Source organism: Telopea speciosissima, chromosome 3 (assembly GCF_018873765.1).
Source record: "Telopea speciosissima isolate NSW1024214 ecotype Mountain lineage chromosome 3, Tspe_v1, whole genome shotgun sequence".
In the NCBI taxonomy this organism is placed as follows: domain Eukaryota; kingdom Viridiplantae; phylum Streptophyta; class Magnoliopsida; order Proteales; family Proteaceae; genus Telopea; species Telopea speciosissima.
The window spans coordinates 71,292,367-71,319,553 of record NC_057918.1 but is presented as its reverse complement, the minus strand read 5'-3'; the positions used below and the strand labels follow the sequence as shown (position 1 = coordinate 71,319,553).

Here is a 27,187-nt window from a genome sequence, read left to right as displayed (position 1 = left end):
CCATTTTTGCTAACTATGTTCATCACTAAGACCGTTGCTTCAAGGCAGGTCAGTCACTACCACCATATAGCGGTTGATTTTTTATTCCTACGGTGTTGGGGGGGTGGTGGGAGGGTGTGGTGGTTGCACATAACATCCAAAAGGTCAAAACCTTTCATTCACTCCAATTTCAAGCATCTATAATCTCAAGCAAATCATTGAGGCTTAGGATCACTTTGTACCTTGTTTACAACATTAGAACCAAATCAATATGTTACAGGAACTTATCAAATATAATCTCACATTTATGCCAAAGTGACAACTTACAGGGCTGTAGGACCAAGGTGCTCCCAAAAAAAATGCTCCCACTCAAGAATCAAAATATTTTAGTTATTCACAAATCGTTAGTGGCAAAACACCAGTTACAGTCAATAGTTAAAAGGGAGATCAAATTTTGTCTATATATTCCTGAGACTGGATGGACCTCAAAAGCTCCTTCAAATTAGCCAAAACATGGCGTGGCCCCAAACTATTAACACCTATAAAATTTAAGAGCTGCTCTATATCCTACATAAGAAAGGATATGGTCATTTAGGTGGCAATTGGATGAATCATGTAAAAGCAACACTGTACAAAGCTCAATGATACAAATTCTGATTTTTATATTCAAATTGGAAAACATCATGATGTTATGGATCTGAAAATATGGAATTACTAGCAAAAATTATGCATTCTATGAAAGAGGTTCAAACATTAAAAGATTGAGAAAGAACAAGCTTCCATATGATGCCTCGGAAACAAACAAATAACCAAAAATTATAAAAAAGTAAACATACCTTGTTCAACAAGAATATTGCATAAGCAGCTCTTGTTATGTCTTGACCTTCTAAAAAGAGAGGAAACTCTGTAGGCTTTGAAACTGTGGCAAGTAATGAACTTGATGTGGAATCAGAAGGCATAGGATCAACCGAGGACACATAGTCATTAACATATGAACGTGAACCTCCAAAAAGCAATGGGTATCGCAAAGGAACGTCTAAGTAAGAGGCAATAAGCGAAACAGCCTGCATGGTAACAAAGCTAATAAATGATCCTTAGCTAACCAATGAGCCTCACAAAAGATGAGCACGCAAGCATCAAATCAAAGATGTAGCCACAATTTCTACTCAAGGACAATTATGAACTTTGAAATGTTTCACAGGTAAGTTGAAAAGTTTCTGTTGAGATCATCACGGATGAAAATGTTCATGACTATACAAAGCCTAGAAAAACAAAAGGCATAAGAAAACAGAATGTTATTATTTAAAACATGCAAGTGAATAATTGTAAGAGAGGCAGCAAAAACTAACTTACATGTGCAATATATCCAAGGGCAGAAGCATACTTCTGGACCTCTTTCTTGTCACTGAAAAAACTTGCCTTCTTTAAAGGAAGTGCAGTCAGTCGTAGACCTGAAATGGTCAAAGGTCCTAGATTAAGAGGTTTGGATCCAGCAGAATCACCTGCAAAAATAATTACTCCTCTTCAGTACCTGGTAAATATCATGAAAATTCATTGGATATAGCAACCAAAAGATTTGTCATTCATAGCTGAGGCATATATCCCATTCTGTAATTTCCAACTGCTTATATTTACTTTGTCCATTAGCATTTAAAATAGTCCCACATAATAGGATACTCCTGACATCTCAGTTTTATTAATATTTTTACCTGATCTGCTACCATTAGAAGATGAATCAAGCTTCTCTCCATGTGTCAGTTCGATTGAGCTCTTCACAGGATACAACAATGCAATCTGTGCTATCATATATTGTTGCCTCTTTCCTCGCATCCTCTGCAAATTTTTGAGATGAACAAGACCTCTTTCTCCTGCTAGCAACCTATTTGCTTCCTGTAACCAAAATATGATGAGATTACCTATAGTACCAACATTTTTTAACACCATAATAGTAAATGAAGATAAAGAAACCACACTTAATGACTCATCTATGAATCTATGGTCTATTCCCAAAAAAATGGCATTCTAATGATGCCTTACATTCATGCTTTTCTCTTCTCTATAGAGACAACCCAGAAGTCTTTCCCTCTTCAATCAATTTGGGTGGAGGGTGTTCCACTTAATAAATCACTCAACAGTAGCCAGACTGTCAACCATCTAATTTCAAGTGTTCATTACAAATATGTGCCAACTCCGCATGCTATTTGCAAAAACTCTTCACTTATTATTGCCTAATTTTTTAGATTTGATCGAGTTGAAGTTCAAACATTGATGAATGGTTGCTTAATCCCATCACCATACCATATATTTAATTGTTATCTTATATAGTTGATGTGTATGTCCATGTTTTGTATTGTAAGGTAGCTTACAATTTTTACGCATAACTTGATGGATGTAATGTATGGGCGTTAATTTATCATGCAATCTGTATACCATGCAATGCCTAATGATTTAGTAACTTCCTTCCATACCCTCGACCTTAAATAGAACCTCTAAACAGTGAAGATCCTATCAATGGTGAGTTTGGGAACCTTGAGGACTCTTGGGGAACTCCGACAAGCTAACACTCGAGTCTGACTAGTAGGAATTGCCCCTGCATGTGGGTATCATCCCGAAGCTGTGATCTACTCTGAGGGGATAGGTAACTAGGTAAGTACTTGACTTGAGTATTCAGTGAACTTTGATAGACCAAGCTGACACTCAGGTATATCGGAGGTCATTTCCTCTACGAAGGGATTTGACAGCAAGGACAAGTACGGTGAACTCCGATAGGCTAACCAATGCATGTTAAGAGCTTAATAGACTCCGATACACTTTTCAGGCTACGAGGGAAGCCAGAATTGTGTGGGACCATTGAATTATGTTGAACTTGTCCCTTATCTTTTGTATTCAACGGTTATTATTATTTTTAATTTTCTTGCGTATGGTTCGTAAACCTTCCTACACTCACTATCCATTATGATGAGCAACGCTGCCCATAATTCCCTACTGAAAGACTAGACTGACCGAACCAAACTATGTTGAGTGAAAGCGAAAGCTTTTGCTTATACTAAGAGTTGAAAAGATTCACTCTATGCTCACAACCCGTGCACCTCCCCTACCTCTCACTACTGATGGTGAAAATTTCATAGCCTGTGAGACTTTCAAGGTAAAGGATGCTCTGGTGACCGGATACATACTTAGTTCTATTGACAAAAGCCTTCGAAGCTCATTTGATGACTTTGTGATGCAAATCCAAGAGTCTACATCTGTAAGAAGAAGAAGCAGCAGCCCTAGGGAGTGAGCCAAGTGTTTGGAGCTTTAGTCTATTTGAAAACTTAAATTGAACCGGTTCAAACCATGGTCCAATTTAAGTGATTTTTATTCTTTTATTGCTTAGGGAATATTCTTTGATTTTTAGTTGGTTTTTTTAGTCCCCACACCCGTCCACGATTTCTATAGAGGGAGTGACTTGTATTAGGAATCAGCCTAGTGATTCAAACTCCTAGGCTGAATAGGAATTAGGCCATTGGCCATGTTATAAATAAAACAAGGGAGAATGTTCTCTGTGCAGCAGCGCAGCCTGCGCGCTGGCACATGAGCAGCCTGTGCAGGGGCGCAGGGTGGTAATTGCGCCCACCCCCATGTGCCTGGGCGCAGGCTGCGCTGCGGCACAGAGAACAGCGCCCCATAAAACAAATCGTGGGAGGCTCCCCCACAATTCAGAATTCAAAAATCAATCTCTTGCTTGCTGCCTTGCTCTTTTGAGTGTTGCCTTGTGAGTCATATCAAGGTGAAGGGACCGGTGGATCTCCAATTGACTCCTTGAATCTTGTAGATCGGAAGGACCTGCTACTTGTCTTCAAGTTGCTGTTATTAGCCATTCCCCTTCTTCTCCTAATCCTCTAAGCCCAGCCCCATCGATCCCCATTGCCTATACTCCACTAAACTTGTTATTGAGAATTGTAGGAGTCTCAGTATTAGTGTCTATAGCTAATACTGAGATATGTGAGAAGGGTAGATAGGTCAAGTTATTTTGTTTCTTTTTATTTTTGTGTTTCCTGTTATACCCTTAAGTGATTATATATATTGAAGTTTAGAGGGAGATTACACATATCGTGTAACTCCCAAGTTGCACATCTCCTCTTCTTCTCTCTCTCTCGATTTCCCTTCTTCTTCTTCTTTTTTTTCTCTAATAGTTGACATGGTAACAGAGCTATAGGCACCGTTACAGCTCTCGGTGGGATTCTCCTTCTCCTTTGGAACCTCCTTCTGATCTTGATATTCCTATCTCATCGTAAGGGTGTTCGGGCTTGTACCCAACAACCCATTTCTAACTTTGTTTCCTATGTTGGTTTATCTTCCACCTTTCATTCTTGTTTACAAACTGTTGAAAATCATCCTGTTCGTAAGTCTGTCGCAGAGAGATTGTCCAGTCCTGGTTGGAAGGCTGCTATGAATGAAGAATTGTTAGCATTGGAGGAAAATCAGACTTGGGATCTTGTTCCCTTACCCTCAGGTAAATCTGCTATTGGTTGTCGGTGGGTGTATGTGGTGAAAGTGAACCTTGATGGATCCTTGGCTCGTTTGAAGGCCCGTCTTGTGGCGAAGGGCTATGCCCAAGTATATGGTGTTGATTACTTGGATACATTTTCTCTTGTGGCGAAGCATACTTCTGTTCGCATTTTGATTTCTATTGCTACTACTTACCGTTGGCCTTTGTATCAGCTAGATGTCAAGAATGCCTTTTTGCATGGGGATTTGAATGAAGAAGTTTATATGGATCAACCTCCCGAGTTTGTTGCTCAAGGGGAGTCTGGGTTGGTGTGAAAGTTGAAGAAGTCTCTGTACGGGCTAAAACAGTCCCCTAGGGCTTGGTTCGGTAGGTATATTGAGGTTGTGTTAGAGTTTGGGTTGACACGGTGTAGTAGTGATCATTCTGTGTTTTTCCGCCACTCTGGTGCGGGAAAAATATTTCTTGTGGTTTATGTAGATGATATAGTCATTACAAGAAATGATGTTTCTGGTATTGAAAGTTTGAAGGTACACTTGTAGCAAAAATTTCAGACCAAGGATCTAGGAGAATTGAAGTATTTTTTGGGTGTGGAAGTTGCTCAGTTGAAGAAAGGGATTTCTCTCTCACAGTGAAAATATGTTCTTGATCTTCTTTCAGAGACAAGAATGTTGGGTTCTAAACCTCTAGATACTCCCATAGATCCCAATTTGAAGCTTACTACTGATGATGGTGATGTCTTGCCTGATCCTGAGAAGTATCAGAGGCTAGTTGGAAATTTAAATTACCTAACAGTGACTAGGCCTGATATAGCCTTTCCTATTAGTGTAGTGAGTCAATTTTTGTCTACCCCTCGGACATCTCATTGGGAGGCCGTTATGCATATCTTACGCAATCTTAAAAAGGCTCTTGGACGTGGTCTTCTCTACAATGATCATGGCCATGGGCGGATAGAGGGTTCTTCAAATGCTGATTGGGTAAGGTCTCCAGTTGATAGGAGGTCTACTACAGGTTTTGTGCATTTGTTGGAGGAAATTTGGTGTCCTGGAAGAGCAAGAAACAGACAGTAGTTGCTCGTTCCACTGCAAAGTTAGAGTACAGGGCTATGGCACTTGTTACCTGTGATGTGGGTGAGACAATTGTTGGCTGAACTTGGCTTTGTTGATGATTCTCCAATGAAACTGTGGTGTGACAACCAAGTTGTTGTCCATATTGCTTCAAATCCGGTGTTTCATGACAGAACGAAACATATTGAAGTTGATTGTCATTTTGTTCGAGAGAAGCTACAACAAGGGTTGATTTCTCCTGGTCATATCCATACAGGAGAACAACTTGCAGATGTGTTCATAAAGTCTTTGGGAGTGCAAGAGTAGATTATATTTATAACAAGTTGGGCATGGTTAACATCTATGCTCCAGCTTGAGGGGGAGTGTTATCGAGAAGGGTAGATAGGTCAAGTTGTTTTGTATCTTTTTATTTTTGTGTTTCCTGTTATACCCTTAATTGATTATATATATTGAAGTTTCGAGGGAGATTACACATATTGTGTAACTCCCAAGCTGCACATCTCCTCTTCTTCTCTCTCTCTCTCTCTCTCTCTCTCTCTCGATTTCCCTTCTTCTTCTTCTGCTTTTTCTCTTATAGTTGACAAAACCTAACGATCCATTAGAACCCTATGCCTTCACATTCTGTCGAGCACTAATCCACCATCAGAATCCATCCATATTTTAACCACAGCACCTTCACAGCATCCCCTCCACTCGATCCTAACTTCAGATCCATCCCATCATCTAAACCCTAATTCCCCTCATCTCCATTAAAACCCAAAAACCCTAAATTACAGTCCAACAACATCCAGCCATCATCAGACCTCCATACCTTGGCTGAGTGACCCTCTCTACCCCTAGAGAACTCGACCTGAAGCCTTTGCCCTAATTCCACCTCTAAACCCTAAATTCCATCACTTCCCTCTTTTCAAAAACCCATAACCCTAACCCTAGTTGCTGCCCAATTCCATCTAATCTATTTTTACCCATCCAAAACCTATAAAACCTAGTTCATTGACTCCACTACACCTGCCTAGCTTTACCATATAAGACACATCCCAATTACCCTAACCCTAACCCTAAAATTGACCTAAAACCTCAATCCTGCCCCCATCGAACCAGCAGCTTAACAAATCCTGGTTGCTTGGCTCCTAGTAGATCTCCTACCTATCTAGGACTACATTACTTTGAGACTACAAAGAAGCTCATGAAGCCCCTCGAGGAAACTTTTGGGAAGCAAGATCGGCTTGCTTGCCAGAAAATTTTCTCGGCACTTCATACTAGGGGTGTCAATGCCAGGCCCGCACCGGCAAACCCAACCGTTTAAAGACCGAACCGACCCGACCCGATTAATAAACGTGTCGGGCTTTAGCCCAACCCGTTTATAAACGGTCGTTCCTGGTGCTGGAGGTGACACCGTCGGGTGCCCGACCGACCCGCCCATTTAAAACCCCGACCGAGCCCAACCCCTTTGCCCCGTTTAACCCTGACCCCCTAAGCCCGATATATATTACCTATTCTACCCCCCAAGCCCAAGGCGCGGCCATGTCCAACAGGCCAAAAGGCCAAACGTTCCAACCCCCTAACGGCCTAACCCTCCTAAATGACTAAGTGAGTAACCACTAACCCTAATTAACCTTCCAAATTCCACGTTTTTTTTTCTTTTTTCTATTGAGTCTCGCAAAGTCAAGATTGCAATCTCTGAGTCTCACACGGCTAAGGGAGAGAAGAAGAAGAAGAAAGAAGAGAAAGGTAATAATGAATCTATTATTTTATAAGTTAGTTTTGTCATCTAGTTCTTTCACTTTTTGGCATTTGTTTTTATCTTCATCTTTCTGACTCTCTCCCTCATGGTTCTATACTTCTATTTGCTTTGCTTTTCACAAAGTGCTACATCTGTGATCTGTGTAAGAGAGTATAAATCAGATTGGTTGGGGGTTGTCTAATACTTTACAGGATTTCTGAGAATTGAGTTATGCCATTATGGTCAGTTTTATTGTTTAATACTTTAAACTTTAAAGGGTTTTTGAGGGGTGCTTTTGGTAAGCCAGTCCACAGCATTGAAGATTAATAAATCTTGTGAGAAACACAAAACTTGCTTCCTGGGTAATTTTTCACTCGCGGACTCGTGGTCAAAGTAAAGCAAAACCAGATATTATTACTGCGATCCTCTTTTTTTTTTGGTTTGTGGTAGAATTACTGCGATCCTTATTACCATCGTGCAGTTATATTGTACAAAGTAATAAATGCAAAAACAGTTTTTTGACCCAATTTTCACACCCACTGGTCCCACTCAGAAACTCTAAAAACTAAGCCACAAGGAACTTGTGCAAGAGTGAGCATTGGTCAGGTCCTCCTATCTGTCCGCTGCAAGGATAACAACAGCACTCATGCGCAGGAGGCTCTCTGCCGTGCCAAGTTCAAGTTCCCTGGTCGCCAAAAGATTATTGTTAGCACTTAGCAGGAAGTGGGGATTTACCAAGTACAATCGTACTGATTATCTTTAGTGGAAGTCGAGAACAGAATTGTATCGGATGGTGTCAATGCCAAGCTTCTTGGGTGCCATGGAGTCATGGACCTTTGGCACAACGCACTCCTGGGACTGAGAGAGCTTTTTTGGAAGCTGTTTGAGATAATTTCCTTGAGTTTACTAGGACCTTTAAATCTAAAGTTCGTTCAGTTTTTGTTTTTTTTTTTTTTGGGGGGGGGTAGTAGGTTGCTATTGCACTGTATTCTTGTGGGTTTTCACAAAGTCTGGATTATCTCATAGTGGAAATTCGCTTGGGTTTTGTTTTACAATACAATTCTAAGTTGGTGTAAAAGAAAAAAAAGTTGCAGAGGTTCACATGGGTATCGAATGTCGTTTCTCAATTCTTTACAGAATTAGAGGAATTGTAGAATCCAGCACGGAATGAATTCACATCCTCTCCTGTTTAAATTTTCTTTGTTTAGTGAATTTTGGGATTCCATAATATTAATATATAATTCCCATCAGTTCTTGGGTTTTTATTTTTTTTTAAAAATTGGTTATTATCAATATTTATTATTATTGTTTGGAGTCAGTCATGAACCCTCTTTCAACCTTACATGCATTTGGTTATTAGGTGCTTGAAAAATATTTCTTTAGGTTTATTTAAGTTTAATGAAGTATATATTTTAGAGACTATATTTTGAAGAATTTTAGCTTTATTTTGATGAAGATTATTCTTGTTTATTATTTGCAGCTTATTGTTAGTCACTTGGTCATTTAGCATAAATTAGAAATGCCAAATCAAAGAATCCCAGAAGTTCAAATGACTCCTAATGAAGGAAAGGTTTCTAGTCCGTCTTCTAGTGAGACAGTGTCTGTACTAGGCCTATCGACTGTTTCTGGTGCTACAGCTGGTACTACAGCTGCTACTTCAACTGGTATTACAGTGAGAAAGAGGAAAAGAACTTCTATAGTTTGGAAAGAGTTTATTCAAATTCCTAAAGAAAAGAATCCTGATGGGAGACAAAGGGCAAACTGTAAGGCTTGTGGGAATATATATTTGGCTGACTCAGATATCATTGGCACTGGCAGTTTGAGGAGACACCTTAAGAATTGCACCAAACGTAAAAACAAAGATATTGCCCAAATGATATTAAGTGGAGGTGATGGGAATCTGACATCTAAAAGCAAGAAGATTGATGCAGAAATGGAGCGAGATATGATTACCATGTTTATTGTTAGAAGAGAACTACCCTTGGTGTTTGTTGAATATCAAGAGTTTAGGGATTTGATTACCTATCTTTACCCACAATTCAGCCCGATTAGTAGGAATACCCAATTGGCTGATATCTTGAGGTGGCACAATAGGGAGAGTAAGAGGATTAAGGAATTTTTGAATTCCTTCAATGGTAGGATGTCATTGACTACTGATTTGTGGTCCTCCATCCCGACTGACTCTTATATTTCTCTCACTTGTCATTACATTGACACATAATGGATATTGCATAAGAAATTGCTAAAATTTTGCATCATACCACCGCCACACACAAGAGTTATCATAAGTCAAATTGCATCAGAGATGTTATTGTATTGGGGGATTGAGAAGAAACTGTTTTCTATTACTCTAGATAATGCTTCTGCAAATCTCTCTTTTATTGATCACTTGAAAAGAAATTTGGTGTTGAAGAAGGCTTTAATGTGTGATGGTCATTTTTTTCATAATCGATGTTGTGCCCATATATTGAACCTAATTGTTCAAGATGGTTTGAAGGTAATTGATAATTATGTACAATTGGTTTGATCCAGTGTAGCATATGTGAAGGCATCTCAGGCAAGGAATGTGAAATTCCTAGAACGCTGCAAGCAGGTGGGTTTACCAAATAAGAAAGAGTTGCATGGAGATGTTACCACGAGGTGGAACTCCACTTATCACATGCTTGATTCTGCTATATTCAATAAGAGTGCATTTCATGAACTTCAGTTGGTGGATAAAAATTATAGAGAATGTCCAAGAAATGAGGAATGGTCCAAGGTTGAGCAATTAATGCATTTTTTGAAGCCTTTTAATGACATCACAGAGGTGTTATCTGGGTCCAAGTACCCAACGGAAAATTTGTATTTTCATAACGTATGGAATATACATAAGTCTTTGTTGGAAGTGATAATACATGGAGATGACCATATGAAGAAGATGGCACAAGAAATGAAAAAGAAGTTTGACAAGTATTGGGACTCATATAGCATTATTTTAGCTATTGCAGTTGTATTTGACCCTCGATACAAGTTATCCTTTGTTTCATGGGCTTTTGATAAGATATATAATCTTGACTCTGGATCAAGGGAGAAATTTAGACTTGTAAAAACAAGTTTAGAACGACTCTTAGAAGAGTACCGAAGCATGGATGTGACCATGGAAGAGGGGGCATTACACTCAGATGATATTGAGACTGATCCGGTTGGAAATGCATCAGACTGGCAGGTATAAATCATTTTGTTTTTTATTTTTATTATATATTCATTTCAATATGTTGCATTTTTTATATTGGTTTTTTTATTTTATAGGAGCTAAACGCATATGAGAGTAGCAATAATACAACAAGATCAAATAAATCTGAATTGTATTTATATTTGGAAGAGCCAAGGATCAAAGATACGACGAAGCAATATGATGTATTGACCTATTGGAAGTCGCAAGGAACTAAATATCGTGATCTTTCTCGGATGGCACGGAATGTGTTAGCTATTCCGGTATCAACAGTTGCTTCTGAATCTGCTTTTAATGCTGGAGGTAGAGTTATTGACAAATATAGAAGTAAGCAACTACCAACAAATGTTGAAGCACTGATTTGCCTCCGAGATTGGATGTTTGAAGTAAACTTTAGAGGTAGTTTTTGAAAATTTGTGTACATTTTATTAAATTGATATTATTTTCTCTCTTTTTTTGGTCATATTCTTATTATCTTATATGTACTAATGTACTATTGTTCTTTTTTTTTTCCTTTAAAGCTGAACTGGGTGATGATGCCAATGATTTGGCTGATGCTTTAAAAGATGTGTCGTCCGTGAATGAGAGTGGTGTAACTAATGAGGCTCCAGTAGGACCAATACCTACACAAGGATCCTACACAAGGATCTTCAATTGCTTCTACGGCAGGTTGTAAATAACGTTTAGTCTATTAGATGACTTTCTACAGGTATTGTCATTTTTCTTCTTATGTTTTTTATTTGCCTTGTCTTTTATTACAATCACGTTTTGACTTGTACTATCTTTCCACAGGGACCACAAGTATTGTCATTCAATCTTCAAATGTCATTTAATCTTCTAGTTCTTCTAACTCAATCTTCAGGTAAGTTTTCATCTCTTTGACTCTTTGAACATTGCACACAATTGGTTCAAACTTGAGACTTAAGTTTCTCTATTTTCCTAGTTTTGCTAGGATGACATGAATAGATAGATAAGATCTAGCATTGTTGCTCTATTTGCTGCAATATATATTGATCTTCTATTTATTCTAAATATCTTTTATTTCATGTAGGTCTCTTCTAGTTATTTCGCTTAATCGAACAAAGGCAACAATCGTTGGACTCCTAGAGGCCAACCATTTTGTTTGGGTTACCGAGATCCGAGAATGCTTGTGAAATGTGATGTTATAAACTGATGTTTCATGTTGATTCTTGTGTCTGTACTTTGTGGACATGGGACATGGGACTTATATTACTTTATATTTTGTTACTTTTGACGTTATACTTTGTGGACATGGGACATGGGAAATGGGACATGGGACTTATATTACTTTTATATTTTGTTACTTTTTTTTTTTTTTTTAGGATGAAAGTGTAATCACACAAACCACACAACAATCCCAAAAGGTTAATCAACTTTTAGGACCGTGGAATGGCGGATATTTTGTTACTTTTGACGTTATACTTTGTGGACATGGGACATGCAACTGCATTGCAAGGTTAGAATAAGCAATGATCAAAGGACCATGGTTTGAAATTGAAAAATTCTGCCCACACCGTTTAGTGCCCGTTTAGAGTTAAATAGGCCATTAGCCCGACCGAGGCACGTTTAAGACCCGTTTACCTTGAATAAGGCTGCCCCGATTAAAGACCGAACACCGACCGACCGACCGAAATTAAACAGTACCATGTCCGCCCAATGCAAGCCTGAACACCTAAACGGTCGGACACAGTGCAGCCTATAAAATTGGTGAGGCCCGTCTAGGCCCGACCGAACCCGACCGGTTGACACCCCTACTTCATACAACCAAGATGTCTGAAGGAACCTCAATTATGGACCATATGACGAGGATGAGAAAATGCTTCCAGAATCTTGAATCATTCAGCACATTGTTTGATCTGCAATTCAAGATTGAGATCAGCTTTGCATCTCTACCTGATGCCTATATTTCTTTTATCATGAACTTCCACATGAATAATGTGGAGATAGGCAACTTATCTGAGCTCACTAATATGCTTACTGAAGCAGAGAGCACACTTAAAAAGAAAAAGGTAGTGGCATTTGTTATAAAGAAACGTTCTCTGTCGTATAAGGGTAAGTAGAATAGAAAGGGTAAGAAGGGAAAGTCTAACGCAAAGAATCCACCAGTCGAAGAGGGAGGAGTGCAGAAGAAGAATAAGGCTGCAGAGGGAAATTGTTTCTGCCGCAGCAAATCGGGGCACAAGAAGAGGAATTGTCATGAGTACCTTACTTCTCTGAAGAAGGACAAGGCAAAATCAGGTAGTTTTGAATCCTTTGTTTTAACTGAATCCCATTTGTTGGTGGGACCAACTGACATGTGGTGCGTGGACTCTGGATCGACTACACACTTTTGCAATATGTTGCAGGGATTTCAAGAGATCAAAAAGACAAAGAAAAGTGAGATCACCCTACGAGTAGGAACAGGAGATGAGGCCAATGCTGCAGTTGGCACTTTTTATATTCGTCTTAGTGATGATTAGATAGTTATTATGTTCCTGGATTCTTTACGAAATTGATTTCAGTTTCAAGACTTATTGTGATGCAGAGCATCTAGCTGGTCCAACCAACAGCCCACCATCAAGAAGGCCTAATCACTACTTTGTTAAGAAGTATGCTAGGCTAAAGACCCACTCCAAGCCCACAGCTCAGCAGCAGCCAAAGGCCCAGCCCAACTAAGGATTCATGTGCATAGGCCCAAGTCTGGCCAACAGTAGTAGGCCTAACCCATGGCTAATCCTCTTCGGCCTAGGACCAGATCAGACCACCTTGACTGGTTCTCTTTATTCTTGTCTTTCAGTTTCCCTAAAGTCATGTTTGTATCTTAAAGTCATTAGTGGTAGGTTACTAAAGTCTTGGTTGTAACTTAAAGTCTTTGGTGGTAGGTTACTAAAGTCTTAGGTGTAATTTAAAGTCTTAGGTGGTAGGTTACTAAAGTCTTGGTTGTAACCTAAAGTCATTGGTGGTAGGTTACTAAAGTCTTGGTCATTAATAGTAGGTTACTAAAGCCATGTTTGTAAGTCATTGGTGGTTGTAACCTATAGGCATTTATGCCTCTCTCCCCATACTATATAAAGAGACCATGGTTGCTCATGGAAGGATGAATTACAACCAACAAATCAATCTCCTTGTGAGTCTTTTACTTGTTAGCAAGTGGCCTTGGGTGGATCTCCCTTGTGGTCTAGGTGGGACTCCTACGGCTGGGAAACTAGTGGGACTCTAGTTGTCTAAGTTATCTTTTATTTATCATCTTTATCTTCAAGCATCCATCATCCATTACAGCAAATCATCTTCAAGTAAGCTATCAAGGCATCTTATATTCTGTCCCTGCACCCTTCTTCCATTGCACCCCTTTTGTTGCCTTTAAACTCTATACATAACCTTCCTTCTATAACCCTCTAGCCATGGCCTTTTCATTACCTCCATCAAAACCTGTAGCCAACCATCCTAATTAACCTTAGCCTAATTAAACCCATTTCAATTCAGACCCTATCCCCTACCAGTTTCGATCTTGGCATGCTAACCATTTCGGGTTTGCACCAAATTGGTATCAAAGCTATGTCTAGTGAAGAGGATAACCCCCACTCTCTCGCAGAAATTTCTGCTACTATGAGGCAGATGCTTAACTCCAAGCAAGAGATGTCAGCTCGTATATTAGCAATAGAGCAGCAACAGCCCTCTATTTCTCACCCTCCAATCAACAACATGGAGGCTGGAAGTGAGCATCATCCACCAGCCGGATCGTTTGCAGCCAACAGGGTTCCTTTAAGGACCAACATACATGCACTACCACCACCACCACATCAGCCACCAACCTTTGAGAATTACATGCGAACCTATTTTGAGCAAAATGCAGGTCAACATCCCCGAAGGCAAGACGATACTCACAAGGTCAAAATGGAGCTAAAAGAGTACAATGGAAAGCTCGATTCACAAGTATTTCTTGATTGGTTAAATGTTGTTTATGATTACTTCGATTGGTATGAGATGCCCGAGTTGAGAAAAATCAAACTCGTCAAGACCAAATTAATCGGTCCTGCTCGGGAATGGTGGAAAATACATGAAAATAGAATGGCTGCCAAGGGCACTCCCATCACATCTTGGGAGGAAATGAAAGATGATTTAAAAGATAACTATCTTCCCCCTTCTTTCATTGATCGACTTCATGATCAGTTTAACACCCTCCGTCAAGGAACCTTGTCTGTGGTTGAATACACGGAACAATTCACTTCCTTACTTTCTCGACCTAGTATTGAGGCCAGTGATGCTCAACTCATGTCCAAATTCAAGCTTGGCTTGAAACTTGAGGTTCGTAGAGCAATGGGAACTACTAGTATCTATGATATTAGGGATTGTTATCAAAAAGCCTTGGAAGCTGAGGATTTGTTAAAATTACCGTCTGGGTCTTTTAACACTTCCACTAGAGATGCTAGGAGGACTACTTTCAACCAATCAACCAACAATAGGCCCCCTTTTCACTCAAGTGCTGCCCCTAAAACTGTTGACAAAGGAAAGTCCCCTATGCAAGAGAGTGACAAAAGTCAAATTTGTTATCATTGCAATAAAACTGGCCATTTTGCTAAGTACTGTCCACAGAAAGTACGACGTGCTAATCTTGTTGTAGCTGAACTTGAACCTGATGATGATGATGATGTTGAAATCAATGATGGTTTACCCCTTGATGAGGAGGATGAACAGGTTTTTGAAAACCAAGAAGCGGAGCTGGAATCTCATAATTTATATGTTGTATATCGAATTCTAGTGGCTGAAACACAAGGTGAGGACTGGCGAAGGCAATGCATATTCTATAATAGAATGGCCTGTGGACCCAAAGTAACATAAGTTATTGTGGACTATGGTAGCTGTGTTAATGTTGTCTCACAAAGTTTTATTGCAAAGGTCAACCTCCAAGCCGAGAAACATCCTCAACCATATAAGGTATCCCTCCTCAATGAGAACTCTATAGTGGTTAATCAAAGATGTCCGGTTCCCCTTAAGTTGGGTTCCTATAAAGAAGAAATCTGGTGTGATGTCATTCCTATGAGTATGACCGATATTCTACTTGGTAGACCATGGATTTACGACAATGATGTAGCACTTGGCAGTAAGAAGAACTTTTGTTCTTTCGTTTTCAAAGGAAAGAAGATCATCTTCAACCCAATGAACCTGCAAAATTCAAAGCCACAGAACCAACCAGCCTGCAATACACCAAATCAAAAGTTCAACAAGAAGCTGGAAAAAGGTACCTCCGGTGGTGTTAAGCTTCTAGCTGTACCACGCCGGGAGTTTGTAAAAACAAGTGCTGAAACAGGCCTTGTCGTGGCCTTGGTCACAAAGGCAAATATCCCCATCCCCAAAGTTACTTATCCCAAGCCTATCCAGGCTCTTTTGAATGATTTTGCAGATCTTATCCCAGAGGAACTTCCAGATGAGTTGCCCCCAATGAGGGACATTCGACATGCTATCGACCTTGTGCTAGGGTCTATCTTACCAAATCTGCCCGTGTACCGCTTGAGTCCAACGGAGCATGCGGAGTTAAGGAGGCAAGTTGAAGAATTGTTGAAGAAAGGCTTTCTCCAAGAAAGCATGAGTCCTTGTGTTGTACCAGCCCTTCTCACCCCAAAGAAAGACGGTTCGTGGCGAATGTGTATCGATAGCCGCGCTATCAACAAGATCACCGTGAAGTACAGATTTCCAATCCCTCAGCTCGATGACATGTTGGACATGCTTTCCAACTCCAATATCTTTTCAAAGATAGATCTAAGGAGCGGGTATCACCAAATCCGCATCCGGCCCGGAGATGAATGGAAAACGGCTTTCAAAACTAAAGAGGGACTCTATGAATGGAAAGCCATGCCTTTTGGACTTACCAATGCCCCTAGTACTTTCATGAGGGTGATGACTCAGGTATTGCGCCCATTTATTGGTAAATTTCTGGTTGTGTATTTTGACGACATCTTGATTTATAGCATGGACACAACCGATCACTTGGAGCATTTACGCCGTGTGATGCGAGTTCTCCGTTCGGCGAAGCTATATATCAACTTGAAGAAATGTTCTTTCATGCTGCCCAAGGTTCTTTTCCTTGGATTCATTGTCTCTTCCAAAGGCGTTGAAGCTGATCCATGGCTAGAGGGTTATAGAAGGAAGGTTATGTATAGAGTTTAAAGGCAACAAAAGGGGTGCAATGGAAGAAGGGTGCAAGGACAGAATATAAGATGCCTTGATAGCTTACTTGAAGATGATTTGCTGTAATGGATGATGGATGCTTGAAGATAAAGATGATAAATAAGAGATAACTTAGACAACTAGAGTCCCACTAGTGTCCCAGCCGTAGGAGTCCCACCTAGACCACCAAGGGAGATCCACCCAAGGCCACTTGCTAACAAGTAAAAGACTCACAAGGAGATTGATTTGTTGGTTGTAATTCATCCTTCCATGAGCAACCATGGTCTCTTTATATAGTATGAGGAGAGAGGCATAAATGCCTATAGGTTACAACCACCAATGACTTACAAACATGACTTTAGTAACCTACTATTAATGACCAAGACTTTAGTAACCTACCACCAATGACTTTAGGTTACAACCAAGACTTTAGTAACCTACCACCAAAGACTTTAAGTTACAACCAAGACTTTAGTAACCTACCACCAAAGACTTTAAGTTACAACCAAGACTTTAGTAACCTACCACTAATGACTTTAAGTTACTAACATGACTTTAGGGAAACTAAAAGACAAGAATAAAGAGAGCCAGTCAAGGTGGTCTGATCTGGTCCTAGGCCGAAGAGGATTAGCCATGGGTTAGGCCTACTACTATTGGCCAGACTTGGGCCTATGCACATGAATCCTTAGTTGGGCTAGGCCTTTGGCTGCTGCTGAGCTGTGGGCTTGGACTGGGCCTTTAGCCTAGCATACTTCTTAACAAAGTAGTGATCAGGCCTTCTTGATGGTGGGTTGTTGGTTGGACCAGCTGGATGCTCTGCATCATATTGATGATGGATATATTGTATCATTTAATAATGATTGGATCATTAATTTCAATGGTAAGTTAGTTGCCTCTGGATTTAGATTGAATGGTTTGTATCTCCTTAAGTTTGTCTTGAATGAATCCAATAATTCCAATAAGACCACTAGTGTAACTAAGCGAAAAAGTTCTCCTGAGAACCATACGTATCTTTGGCACCTTAGGCTAGGCCAAATTGAAGTGGATAAGATCAACAGACTGGTAAAATGGCCAAAAAGCCCTTCCCTAAGAAGAGGGGCAGCCAGTGATATATTGGATCTTATGTGCTCAGATGTTTGTGGACCCATGAATATTCATGCTAGGCATGGATATCAGTACTTTATCACCTTTACCGATGACTACTCACATTATGTGTATGTTTACCTAATGCATCAGATTTCGGAGACCTTTGAAAAGTTCGAAGATTTCCAGTCAAAGTTTGCAATAATTCAGCATGGAGGAAATTATGCAAGGTAATTAAAGTAGCTATCTATATGGGGACTATGGTAGAAAGAAATGACCAAAGAACCATACATAACCCATATATAGAGTAGTCTCAAAGGCTAAAGGCAAGATATTCTACCATTCTAACTCTGTGAACTCTGGGGTTATTATTTCAAAACCATCCAATAGAGTCCATACTAAACTTTTATGGTAGTTTTGTATATGAAGGCTTGAGTTGAGTGTATAATCTTTTGAAGCACTTTAAGGATACAACTGGATCTTCTTTTCAGAGTGTTATCACATAACTTACCATTAAAAAAAAAACGTGGATCAGGCAATATGAGAAAGCAGAGTGATAATGATAAGGACCGACCACTGAATGTTCTAAAAGAGCAACAAAGGTCCAGCCCATGCCCCAATCTGGGATGGCAATTTTCAGGTGGGCCTACCTGGGAATTTCAGTAGGGAGTATACCACGTTGCATTGAAGGGTAGCAAAATGCAGTAGGGTAACTGAGCCACTTTGCACATCTAGGTTGCCAATTTTGATAATTGATTTCTTCAAGATCAACTTTCGAAGGGGCACTTTAGGCATTTCCATGATAACTTTTTGGATTGGCAACATTATTAATGTCCATCAAATTTATTTTATTTTGGTGATTGCCTGCTCCTCTTATAGAGTCGGCTAGTGTAGGGTTAATTCTGTCCCCTTTGTATTTTTCTCTTTATTATAAATAAAGAGCTTGCCTGATCAATCAGATCACTCAAGCTATTCATTCCATTGTGTTCTTCTTAACAGACGTCCTTGATTTTTATGGGACCACAATCCAGAGCAGTATCTTGACTGGGTTCATAGTTTGGAAATTTTTCCAGATGGTACAACTTGACAGAGGATAAGTTGAAAGGCACAGCTCGGATCTGGAGGATCAAACACCAGCAACAGAACCAGACTCGAGGTATTGGGCAAGTTACTACATGGGCTGAGATGTGAGATGCAATGGACCGGAGATTCCTAACAGCCAACTACAAGCAGCTTGTACACCTCAAATTTGTACAGTTGAAACAGGACAGTATGTCAGTTGACCAGTAAGTGGCCAGGTTCTATTACTTAGCCACTCGTACTGAGTTTGAATGGGACGAGGAGGTCTTGGTGTGAATGTTCCGCAATGGCTTGCATCCATAGATCAGTTCCACACTTCCAACCAATAGACTGCCTACTATAGAGGAAGCAGTTCAGGTGGCATATCAGGTTGGGGAAAGTCTGAGGAGGCCTTACCCTCGCAGGACTTTTACCAACACATATTTCAGAGGTAATAGCTCCCGCCCACATCAGTCTTCTTCTCAGGAGAAGTCAAGTCGGTTTCGGTTAGTAAACCACAGGCTAGTAGTTCTTCTATGGCACCAACACAACTGGTTCGTCCTTACTCCCCACCTCGGCAAGGTTCAGATAGACCTTACTCCCCACCTCAGCGTGGATATGACAGGACTTCAGTGATGCCGAAGGCACCTATTCAGGGTTTCAAGTGCAAGGGGAACAAGCATATGTCTGCCCAATGCCCTAACCAGTTGGTAGCTTATATTGATAAGGACAATTTCATTCCATTTGCACCAGAAGAAAGGGGCAATAAATCTAAAGGTTGAGTGTGAGCGTGAGCCTAGAGAGGTCGATGAGGGTGATAGTGACGGCAAGTGTCAACAGTTCTATGTTATTCTCCCTCTCTTGATTACACAGAAGGTTCCGGACGAGGAAGATTGGCGTTGTCATAGTATCTTTCAAACCAGGGTGCGATGCAATGATTACTTGTGTACTATGGTGACTAAACCCAGTAGTTGCACCAACGTCGTTGCTGAAGATGTTGTTTGCAAGTTGGGTCTGAAGACGGGCCTTCACCCGAATCCCTAAAAGGTTGCGTGGGTAAATAATACAAATCTCAAGATTAATGAAAGGTGTTTGCTCATGTATTCCATTGGTGGACTGACTGATCAGCTGCAGTGTGATGTCCTCCCTTTGAAAGTCTGCCACTTCTACTGGGACGCCTATGGTTGTATGACGAGAAGGCCAAGCACTGTGGTTATGAGATATACATATTCCTTACAGTACAGTGGGATTGAGATGAAATTTCTTCCAGCGAAAGATCTCCCATCTATCAAACTCAAGCGGCCGGTTGGTACATTTCTACTCAGGCGAGTTGACTCGGACGGCATTCTTGGATCTCATCCGAACTCGATGGAGTCGAGTTCTCTTCAGGGGAGGTGAACTGATGCTGGTCTGGTAAGGGATGCTAGATGGTTGGTAGTTGACATAAAATCTTTAGTTTATTTTATTTTTATATGGGTGGGTAGATTACGTAAGATTTCTTCTAGCAGTTCCATATTTGCTATTCTTTCTAGATTATTTAGTTTCTTATTTTAGTTGGGTTTCTATTTTGATGTAAGGTAGTTTTCTTTAAATTTGACAGTGCAATACGGCAGAGATTAGATTTTTGAATGGAAGTTTTGAGTTTAAGTTTAACCTCACGGGTGTGATTGTTTGCGTGTTTACTGGTCGCATTGGTCAACGGTTGATACCCCTCCTTTACTCTCTTCTTCTTCTTCTCCATTCTGTTCTTCCATCTCAGGTACGAACCCCCCCCCCCCCCCACAAACACTCCTCCTTCCTTCTTTCTTTTTCCTCTCTTCCTTCCTTCTTCTTCTTTAAATCTATGATTATCCTGCCCTGTTCCTAGCAACATGACTCATGAGTCCCTCTTTTCTACACGACTCAAGTCCTAGAATCTTGACCCCTGATCCTTCCAAATGTGAGAACCAAATCAAATTCAAGGCTGGTCTTTCTTCTACCACTGGACCTGAGTTGCAGCAACTTTATTTTATATTGTGGATCTCAATTTTGGGTGTATCCCGGTTCGAATCAACATGCCATTGGATTTCAGACCTCTCCCAGAAGTTTCAGAACCAACAGAGTTCCAACGAAGGAGTTCGAATAACCTGAACAAATCTGGTTTTCCGCCAGGCACTGGGTCTTGACTGTGCAGTTCTTCAATCAATATTTGAGACTCCTGTGAGTGGCATTTGTAAGGAAGGACATGCATAGTCTAAGTCTTGTTCCAAGTATGACCTCGGATAGAGCTTATTGGAGGAAAAGGATCCATGTAGCAGACCCCATTTAGCTAAGATTCTCCTGACTTGCTGGGTTGTGCCTCCTTCCTCTTACATTCATCTTTAATCTTTAATTTTTCTTTTTTACTTTCCATCTTTCATTTTTCATTTTCCATTTTTCATTTTCCATTTTTCATTTTCCATTTTTCATTTCTCATCCCTCTTTTCCCATCTATTCATTCCCCTTTTTTTGTACTTTGATTTGTTTGGATCCATGTAACCGACCCCATTAAGTTGGGATAAGGCTGAGTTGTTTGTTGTTGTTGCAAGTGGCATTTGGATGGTCTCCTGGTTGCAAACTATCAACTCAATCCCTGGATCAGTTTGAGCCTTAGAGACGAAGCACTCTTCTTCGATCCTGCTTTTCCGTTGCCTACTGGTTTTTTTCCTATTTGTTTCTGGAGGTTGAAGATGAGACAAATCCCTTCCCTCGATGTTACAATATCTATATTAGCTTTAAGGTAGTTCCCTGTTTTGCCTTCACTTTGTTCTATATTCTGTCATGTCCTTATTTTACCTTTAGTTCCAAGATTACCCCTTCCCCACTCATTCTTTTTGCTCCCATTAACTTGTTCTTTTGTGGCCTTGGTATTTACTAAATTACAACCTGCCACTCTCTAATGAACTTCAAGCTATTTACAGAATTGCCACGCTCTTTACAACATTGTTATATTTACTGTTTTGCCACTTAAGTTTGGATTTGAGTGTTTCTTTGTTTGGGGGGGCCCACAAGCGATCCAATAAGAGTTATTCCAAACCGGATTGCACCAAAGAACGGCTAATAAAACCTCTTTTTCTGGGTGATTGAATGTCCCTACCATGAGGCTATTAAGACTGGAACTTACATCCCTCGTTGTTAATAAAAACTACAACCAAAAGCAAGCATGTCACAAGCTGAACCACTCAATCCATTGTAAGCTCTTGGATGAAGCATTGTAGTTAAAGGAGATAACTCTCACCACTCCACTTGCACTAAGATTAGGGTACGTAACTTAACAGGGAAAGGTGAATAGGAACTAGAAAGAGAAGTCCCCAATCTCGGGATTTTCAAAATAAGAATTATGAGAGAAATTTCAGTAAACAAATCAAACCCTAGAAAAGTCTCAAAAAAATCAGCCTAGTGAAAAAGAAAAGTCTGCAAGTCAGCAGAACACTAATGATGGGTTCAATCTAATGAAAAAATAATAAGGTTATGCCACGGCAGAGAATAATCTGATCTACATGAAATTGCATCAAAATTAATAGGCCATGAATGGTACATTCCATGGATTATAGTAAGTGAGATGGGTTTAAATATGATGAACAACAAGGAAAACAAGATTCAACAGTAGTACATTTTTTTTTCTCAATTACTCTACTAAGTGATAAGTGGGTGAGCCTTGGCGCAACGGTTAAGTTGCGCTATTGCAACCGTCAGGTTGCGGGTTCGAAACATGGAAACAGCCTCTTTGCAAAGCGGGGGTAAGGCTGTACATTTGCCCCTCCCGGACCCGGCAGTAGTGGGAGCCTCGTACACTGAGATGCTCTTTTAACTCTTCTAACTGATAAATACTAGTACAGTAGAAGAGAAGCTTAAATTTGGAGAATTAAGGCCTTCGCTACCAGAGGCAAAACTCTGCCATTGCTTTAGTCTGCCAGTACTAAAACCCAGGTTAAGGAAGGTTGGTGAGTTAGGTCGGCAGCCAGCATTGTAAAAATACATTTCCGAACATTTAGCATGGGTTGCAGAGGTCAATCTCGGCTACTGTGAGGTACGTCCACAATGAACACAAGAAGCTCATTTTCCAAATCAGCTGTATCCATCATCTCATTTGAACTGTTGAGGTTATGTGATGCTTCAGGTGATTGAAGGTGCATCAAAGGTTTTTGTTGCCATTAAGGAGTAAGGATCACAATGTGGGTCTAGAAGAGAGTGAGCCAATCCCCAAGAGGAAAGACAATTCTGAGGATTCAACGTCCTACTATTCTCAGAAAGCTCTTACTCTTCACTTTGAAAAGGTACTCAGATCAAGTTTTAAGTCCATATTCCTCCACACAGGCACACAGTAATGATGAGAGCCCTTGGATGAAGCATGAAGAAGTCACATGAAAAACTACAGAAGATTCACATGTGAAAAGCATGGAATAATCTTGGACTCTGGAACTAAAGTTTCAATGGTGCTTTACAATTTGCTTTGTTATTAAATCAGTCGAGTCAAATAGGGTTAGTGAGTCGTATCCATCAATCATCTTTCTGGGTCATTAGAATTAGTTCCTATAGTAACAGGGTGTCATTGATGCTGGAGCATAATCAGCAACGCCCCAAGTTTTGATATTTCAAAGAGATCAACCTGATCAAATCTTTACACACCAACTACTATATTACCATAAGTAAGCTGCAAAGAATTATATCTAATTATACTAATCTTTATTATTTATTAAAAATTCCAGTAGGGGGGGTCATTTAGTTGCTTAGTTTGCTTCAGTTTTAGACTTAAGAATGTCTCATCTAATTAGAGGTCCTTTGACACACTTTTAACAGCATAGGGTATCTTTTCAAAGATAGCTGATGCAGATTCATCACCAAATAGGGCTTGTTTCATTGGGAATAAGTCTAGGGTTGGGTTACATACATGTTGGGCCTTTGATTCCATGGGTTTCTAATGTAATAGGCCATTTTTATGGGCCTAAAATATGGGTAAATAGGTTGCATACGGGATTAGCTCCCATACTTAGTTTTATTTCCATACTTAGCTTTTTATTTGGTGTTTTAAATTGAACCGGTTCAACCAATGGTTCAATTTAAGTGATTTTATTAGTTTTTCTTTTAGTTGTTTAGTTGGGCTGGATTAGGACTCTATTTTGAGTCTATTTCAGTTTCCTAGTTAGTTTAAGCTAGCTAATAGGTTAGGGATAGGATTAGGTCTTTCTTTTTTAGTGTCTAAGTCTATTTTTGAGTCTTCGATATAAGTTTGTAAGGGAGGCCAGCATTGAATACGAATTTTGATTAATAAAAACTCAGCTTTATGCTTGTTGCCTTTGTTGCTGGCTTGCTGCTGTTGCTCCTTGTGAGTGTGCATCCTTGAGGATCTCAAAGTGGATAGGGTGGGTGGACTCCTGCGACTCCTTGCATCGTGAAGATCGGGAGATTTTCTCACAATTGCTCAAGCTGCTGTTCTTGGGGATCTCTTCAAACTAGTAAGCTATTTTAATTTCAGTTATTCCCTTCTGCTTCTCATCCTCTAACCTAAACCTACCTTCCCCATCGATCCAATTCAGATCATCAAACCAGCATTCGTATTCCCTCCATCAATCATCATTAAACTTCATCCACAGCTTTCATACTTTACTCGACAACAACCCTAATTTCAATTCTCCATTGCAGCCTTATAATCCCTTAAACCCTAATTAAGCCCTACAACCCTAACTTCAACCTAGACCTAACCACCCATCAAAATCTGATCTTTTTATTTTCATCTCACTCCCCATACTGCCATTCACACTCTACCAGCTCACTTTCCCCATATTCCATCTCTAAACCCTAGATTCTAAAAACACCCACTTTTTACAAGGCCTCTAACCCGAAACCCTAGATTTCCAACTTCATCCAAATCAAACCAAACTTACATTAATAGACTCCTAAAAACTTGCACATCATTACCAAATAAAACCCTAGCTCAAAACCCTAACCCTAACCCTAATTCTAATTCTGCCATAGTTTATCTATGCTATCCATTCTGTCCCATTTGGCCAGCATAGTTAAAAACTCTGATTTACCTGGCTCCTAGTAGGTCTCCTACCTATCTAGGACTACATTAATAGCACTTTTGAAAGGTGAGTAATTCAAATAGATGTCTTAGAGTTTGAATCATGTGATTATCTAAATTAGGGTTCAGAAATACGATTATACATACTACTGTAATTGCATTCTTTTATAGTTATGAAGTGGATATTCAAACATTGGGAGGGAATAGTTCCTTCTAGGATAGTCAAGCCTATGATAGTATTATGGTGAAATGTAGACTATTTCTCCTTTTTTCTCAACAATTCTTAGTAATGCAGTAACATACAAATTCCTTTCTTCTCTCTTAAACTTTCTATTTTGTGTTGCATGCCAGCTTGAGTTATGCCTGCTACTTGTGGGACAATTCCTTATTATACTACATCAGCTGTTTGGCCTCAATTTTCTTACAGTACTGCACGTGCACGGGGGTGGGTGGGAGGACTATTAGAACAAGGATTGTTGAAATAGAGTCTTAAAGCATTCCACTAATCCAACTCAGAGTTGGAATTAATTTGCTCATCAGACAAGCATTGTAACTCCAGTAATTGGTTGAATCAAATTATGATTTAGAGGTGTCTACAGTAAATCATATTCTCCTGCATGCAGTTACTAAATAAATGAAGTACAACTCTCCAATAAATAATGAGAATCCTAGCAATACTAGATAAATGAAGTTCAAATTTTCAACAAATAATGTTAGCATTCTAAAACTCCACGTAACAAGATATGCCAGTTACCTGCAATTGTTTACTAGCTACAGAAAGAGCCTTCCCTGCAACCAGAATCGTTTTAATTTCAACACTAAGCCGCCCCTCACGCTTTTTCACATCCTCTACCACAAGCTTTGAACGCATCGACATATCATCCATCGCCAACTTTCGTGCCTCAAGTTTTTGGCGCCTCTCCTCAAGTTCATTTGACCTACTCAGTGCTTCTGCTCTTAACTGCCCTCCAATCACGAGTCACAACACTAATTAATTAAAGCGAAGAAAAAGAGAGAGGCTGTCTGACGCACGAGAACAGAATTTCAATCATCGTTCTATAACTTTACGGAAACAGGAATTCAGCCATAGGCACACGTAGACAATTGAACTCGAATATTTAGTGAAAGCCAACAAATACCCTAATTTTGAGGGCAGAAAACACTGCAATACCCTAAATTTGGATTTGAGGGGGGGAAGAAAGATCGGACCTGAATAAGGGATTGAAGCTTCAGCTCGAGGGAACTCTTCTTCTCCTTGGCTTTATTGAGTGCAGATGACAGACTCCACAGTCTTGCGAGCTCCTGCTCAAGATCCTCCCATTGGATTATTTTCGTAGGTTCCGATGATGAGTCGACAACCTTTTCTTCCAAAGATAAAGACTTCTCCGATCCCATGAAGAACAGCGCCAAGAAATGCGATCTGAAAATTTAAGGTATGATGATCATGGAACGACCTCATCATCGTCTCTGCAATGAGAAATTTAGGGTTTGGAGATCAACGATCCATTTATTATTAGTTAAAAGATAAATGGAATTTGCAGGAACGGAAATGGACAGTTCGTTGGCAAAGAAGTAGTTATAAAGTGGAGAGAGTCTTTGTGGACTGGCAGGTGAAATTGAACTTTCCCAAGTCTCAACTTGTTCCCCTACCCTGCCCTGCCCTGCATTTCTGCGTAGTGCCTAGCTGCATTTGCATACACCAAGGGAGGATGAAAAATACGAAATTTTTCGTATGCGTGTTGCGCCATTGCGGTGGGGAGCAGGAGGATTCTCTGCGACGCGGGTGTAGGAATAACAAAGTAAAACCAACCATATTAGAAGAAAAGGAATCTTAGAGCTTCTCTTGAATAAAATAACTGGTTACAGGTTTGTCCGGTGTTGTTCCACGCTGCTATGACCGGTGGAAGTATGGGTGTCATTCTCAAGACCAAAGTTCTAAAACTCGGGTTTCGATCAGTCAGAAATCGAGTTTGTCTCGATTTCGACCATATCTCGATCGAAACTTGGAACTTTCTCCAGGCTAACTCGAACGTTGGTTTCAAGGCCCAAAAGTTATTTTTTTGCCTTGATTCTTGTTGTGCTGCATATTTTTTACATTGTAAACTCAATCTATGCATTAGTTTCACATAGAGAACACTAAAAATATTACTTGTAAATTTGATCCAAGTTTGATACTGTATATTTTTCTTAGACTTGGTATTGAATAAGGTTTGACTGGAATATAACTCCTTCAATATAAATGAGATTTAAGCAATCCTGAATTTGTTGGAAAGCCTTGTTTTAATAGCTTTCCAACAAATCCAAGATTATTTAAATCTGATTTATATTGAAGGAGTTACATACCGGTCAAACTTAATTTGATGTACGT

The 27,187-nt window shown here is 39.9% G+C and overlaps 1 protein-coding gene across 2 annotated transcripts; it reads right to left on the bottom strand.

The window, feature by feature from the left end:
* Positions 1 to 131: 131 nt before the first annotated feature.
* Positions 132 to 26,403, bottom strand: LOC122655949 (UV radiation resistance-associated gene protein). 2 transcript variants are annotated; one of them, XM_043850347.1, is made up of 6 exons: positions 26,029 to 26,403; positions 25,574 to 25,780; positions 1,681 to 1,869; positions 1,333 to 1,482; positions 816 to 1,043; positions 132 to 546 (listed from the first exon to the last, which is right to left on the bottom strand). In XM_043850347.1, the coding sequence occupies exons 1-6, from the start codon at positions 26,212 to 26,214 to the stop codon at positions 427 to 429; spliced, it is 1,080 nt and encodes a 359-aa protein (XP_043706282.1). In that variant the 5' UTR covers positions 26,215 to 26,403; the 3' UTR covers positions 132 to 426. The 2 variants fall into 2 exon arrangements, with proteins under 2 accessions (XP_043706282.1, XP_043706283.1); XM_043850348.1 differs by having other exon boundaries at positions 1,333 to 1,481; positions 1,689 to 1,869; positions 26,029 to 26,401.
* Positions 26,404 to 27,187: the final 784 nt, after the last annotated feature.

Coding starts and splice junctions, on each gene's coding strand:
- LOC122655949 (XM_043850347.1), bottom strand. CDS start 26,214: ATGGGATCGGAGAAGTCTTTATCTTTGGAAGAAAAGGTTGTCGACTCA. Junction 25,781..26,028: donor AGCTTCAATCCCTTATTCAG/GTCCGATCTTTC, acceptor ATTGGAGGGCAG/TTAAGAGCAGAAGCACTGAG. Junction 1,044..1,332: donor CCCTTGGATATATTGCACAT/GTAAGTTAGTTT, acceptor GTTACCATGCAG/GCTGTTTCGCTTATTGCCTC.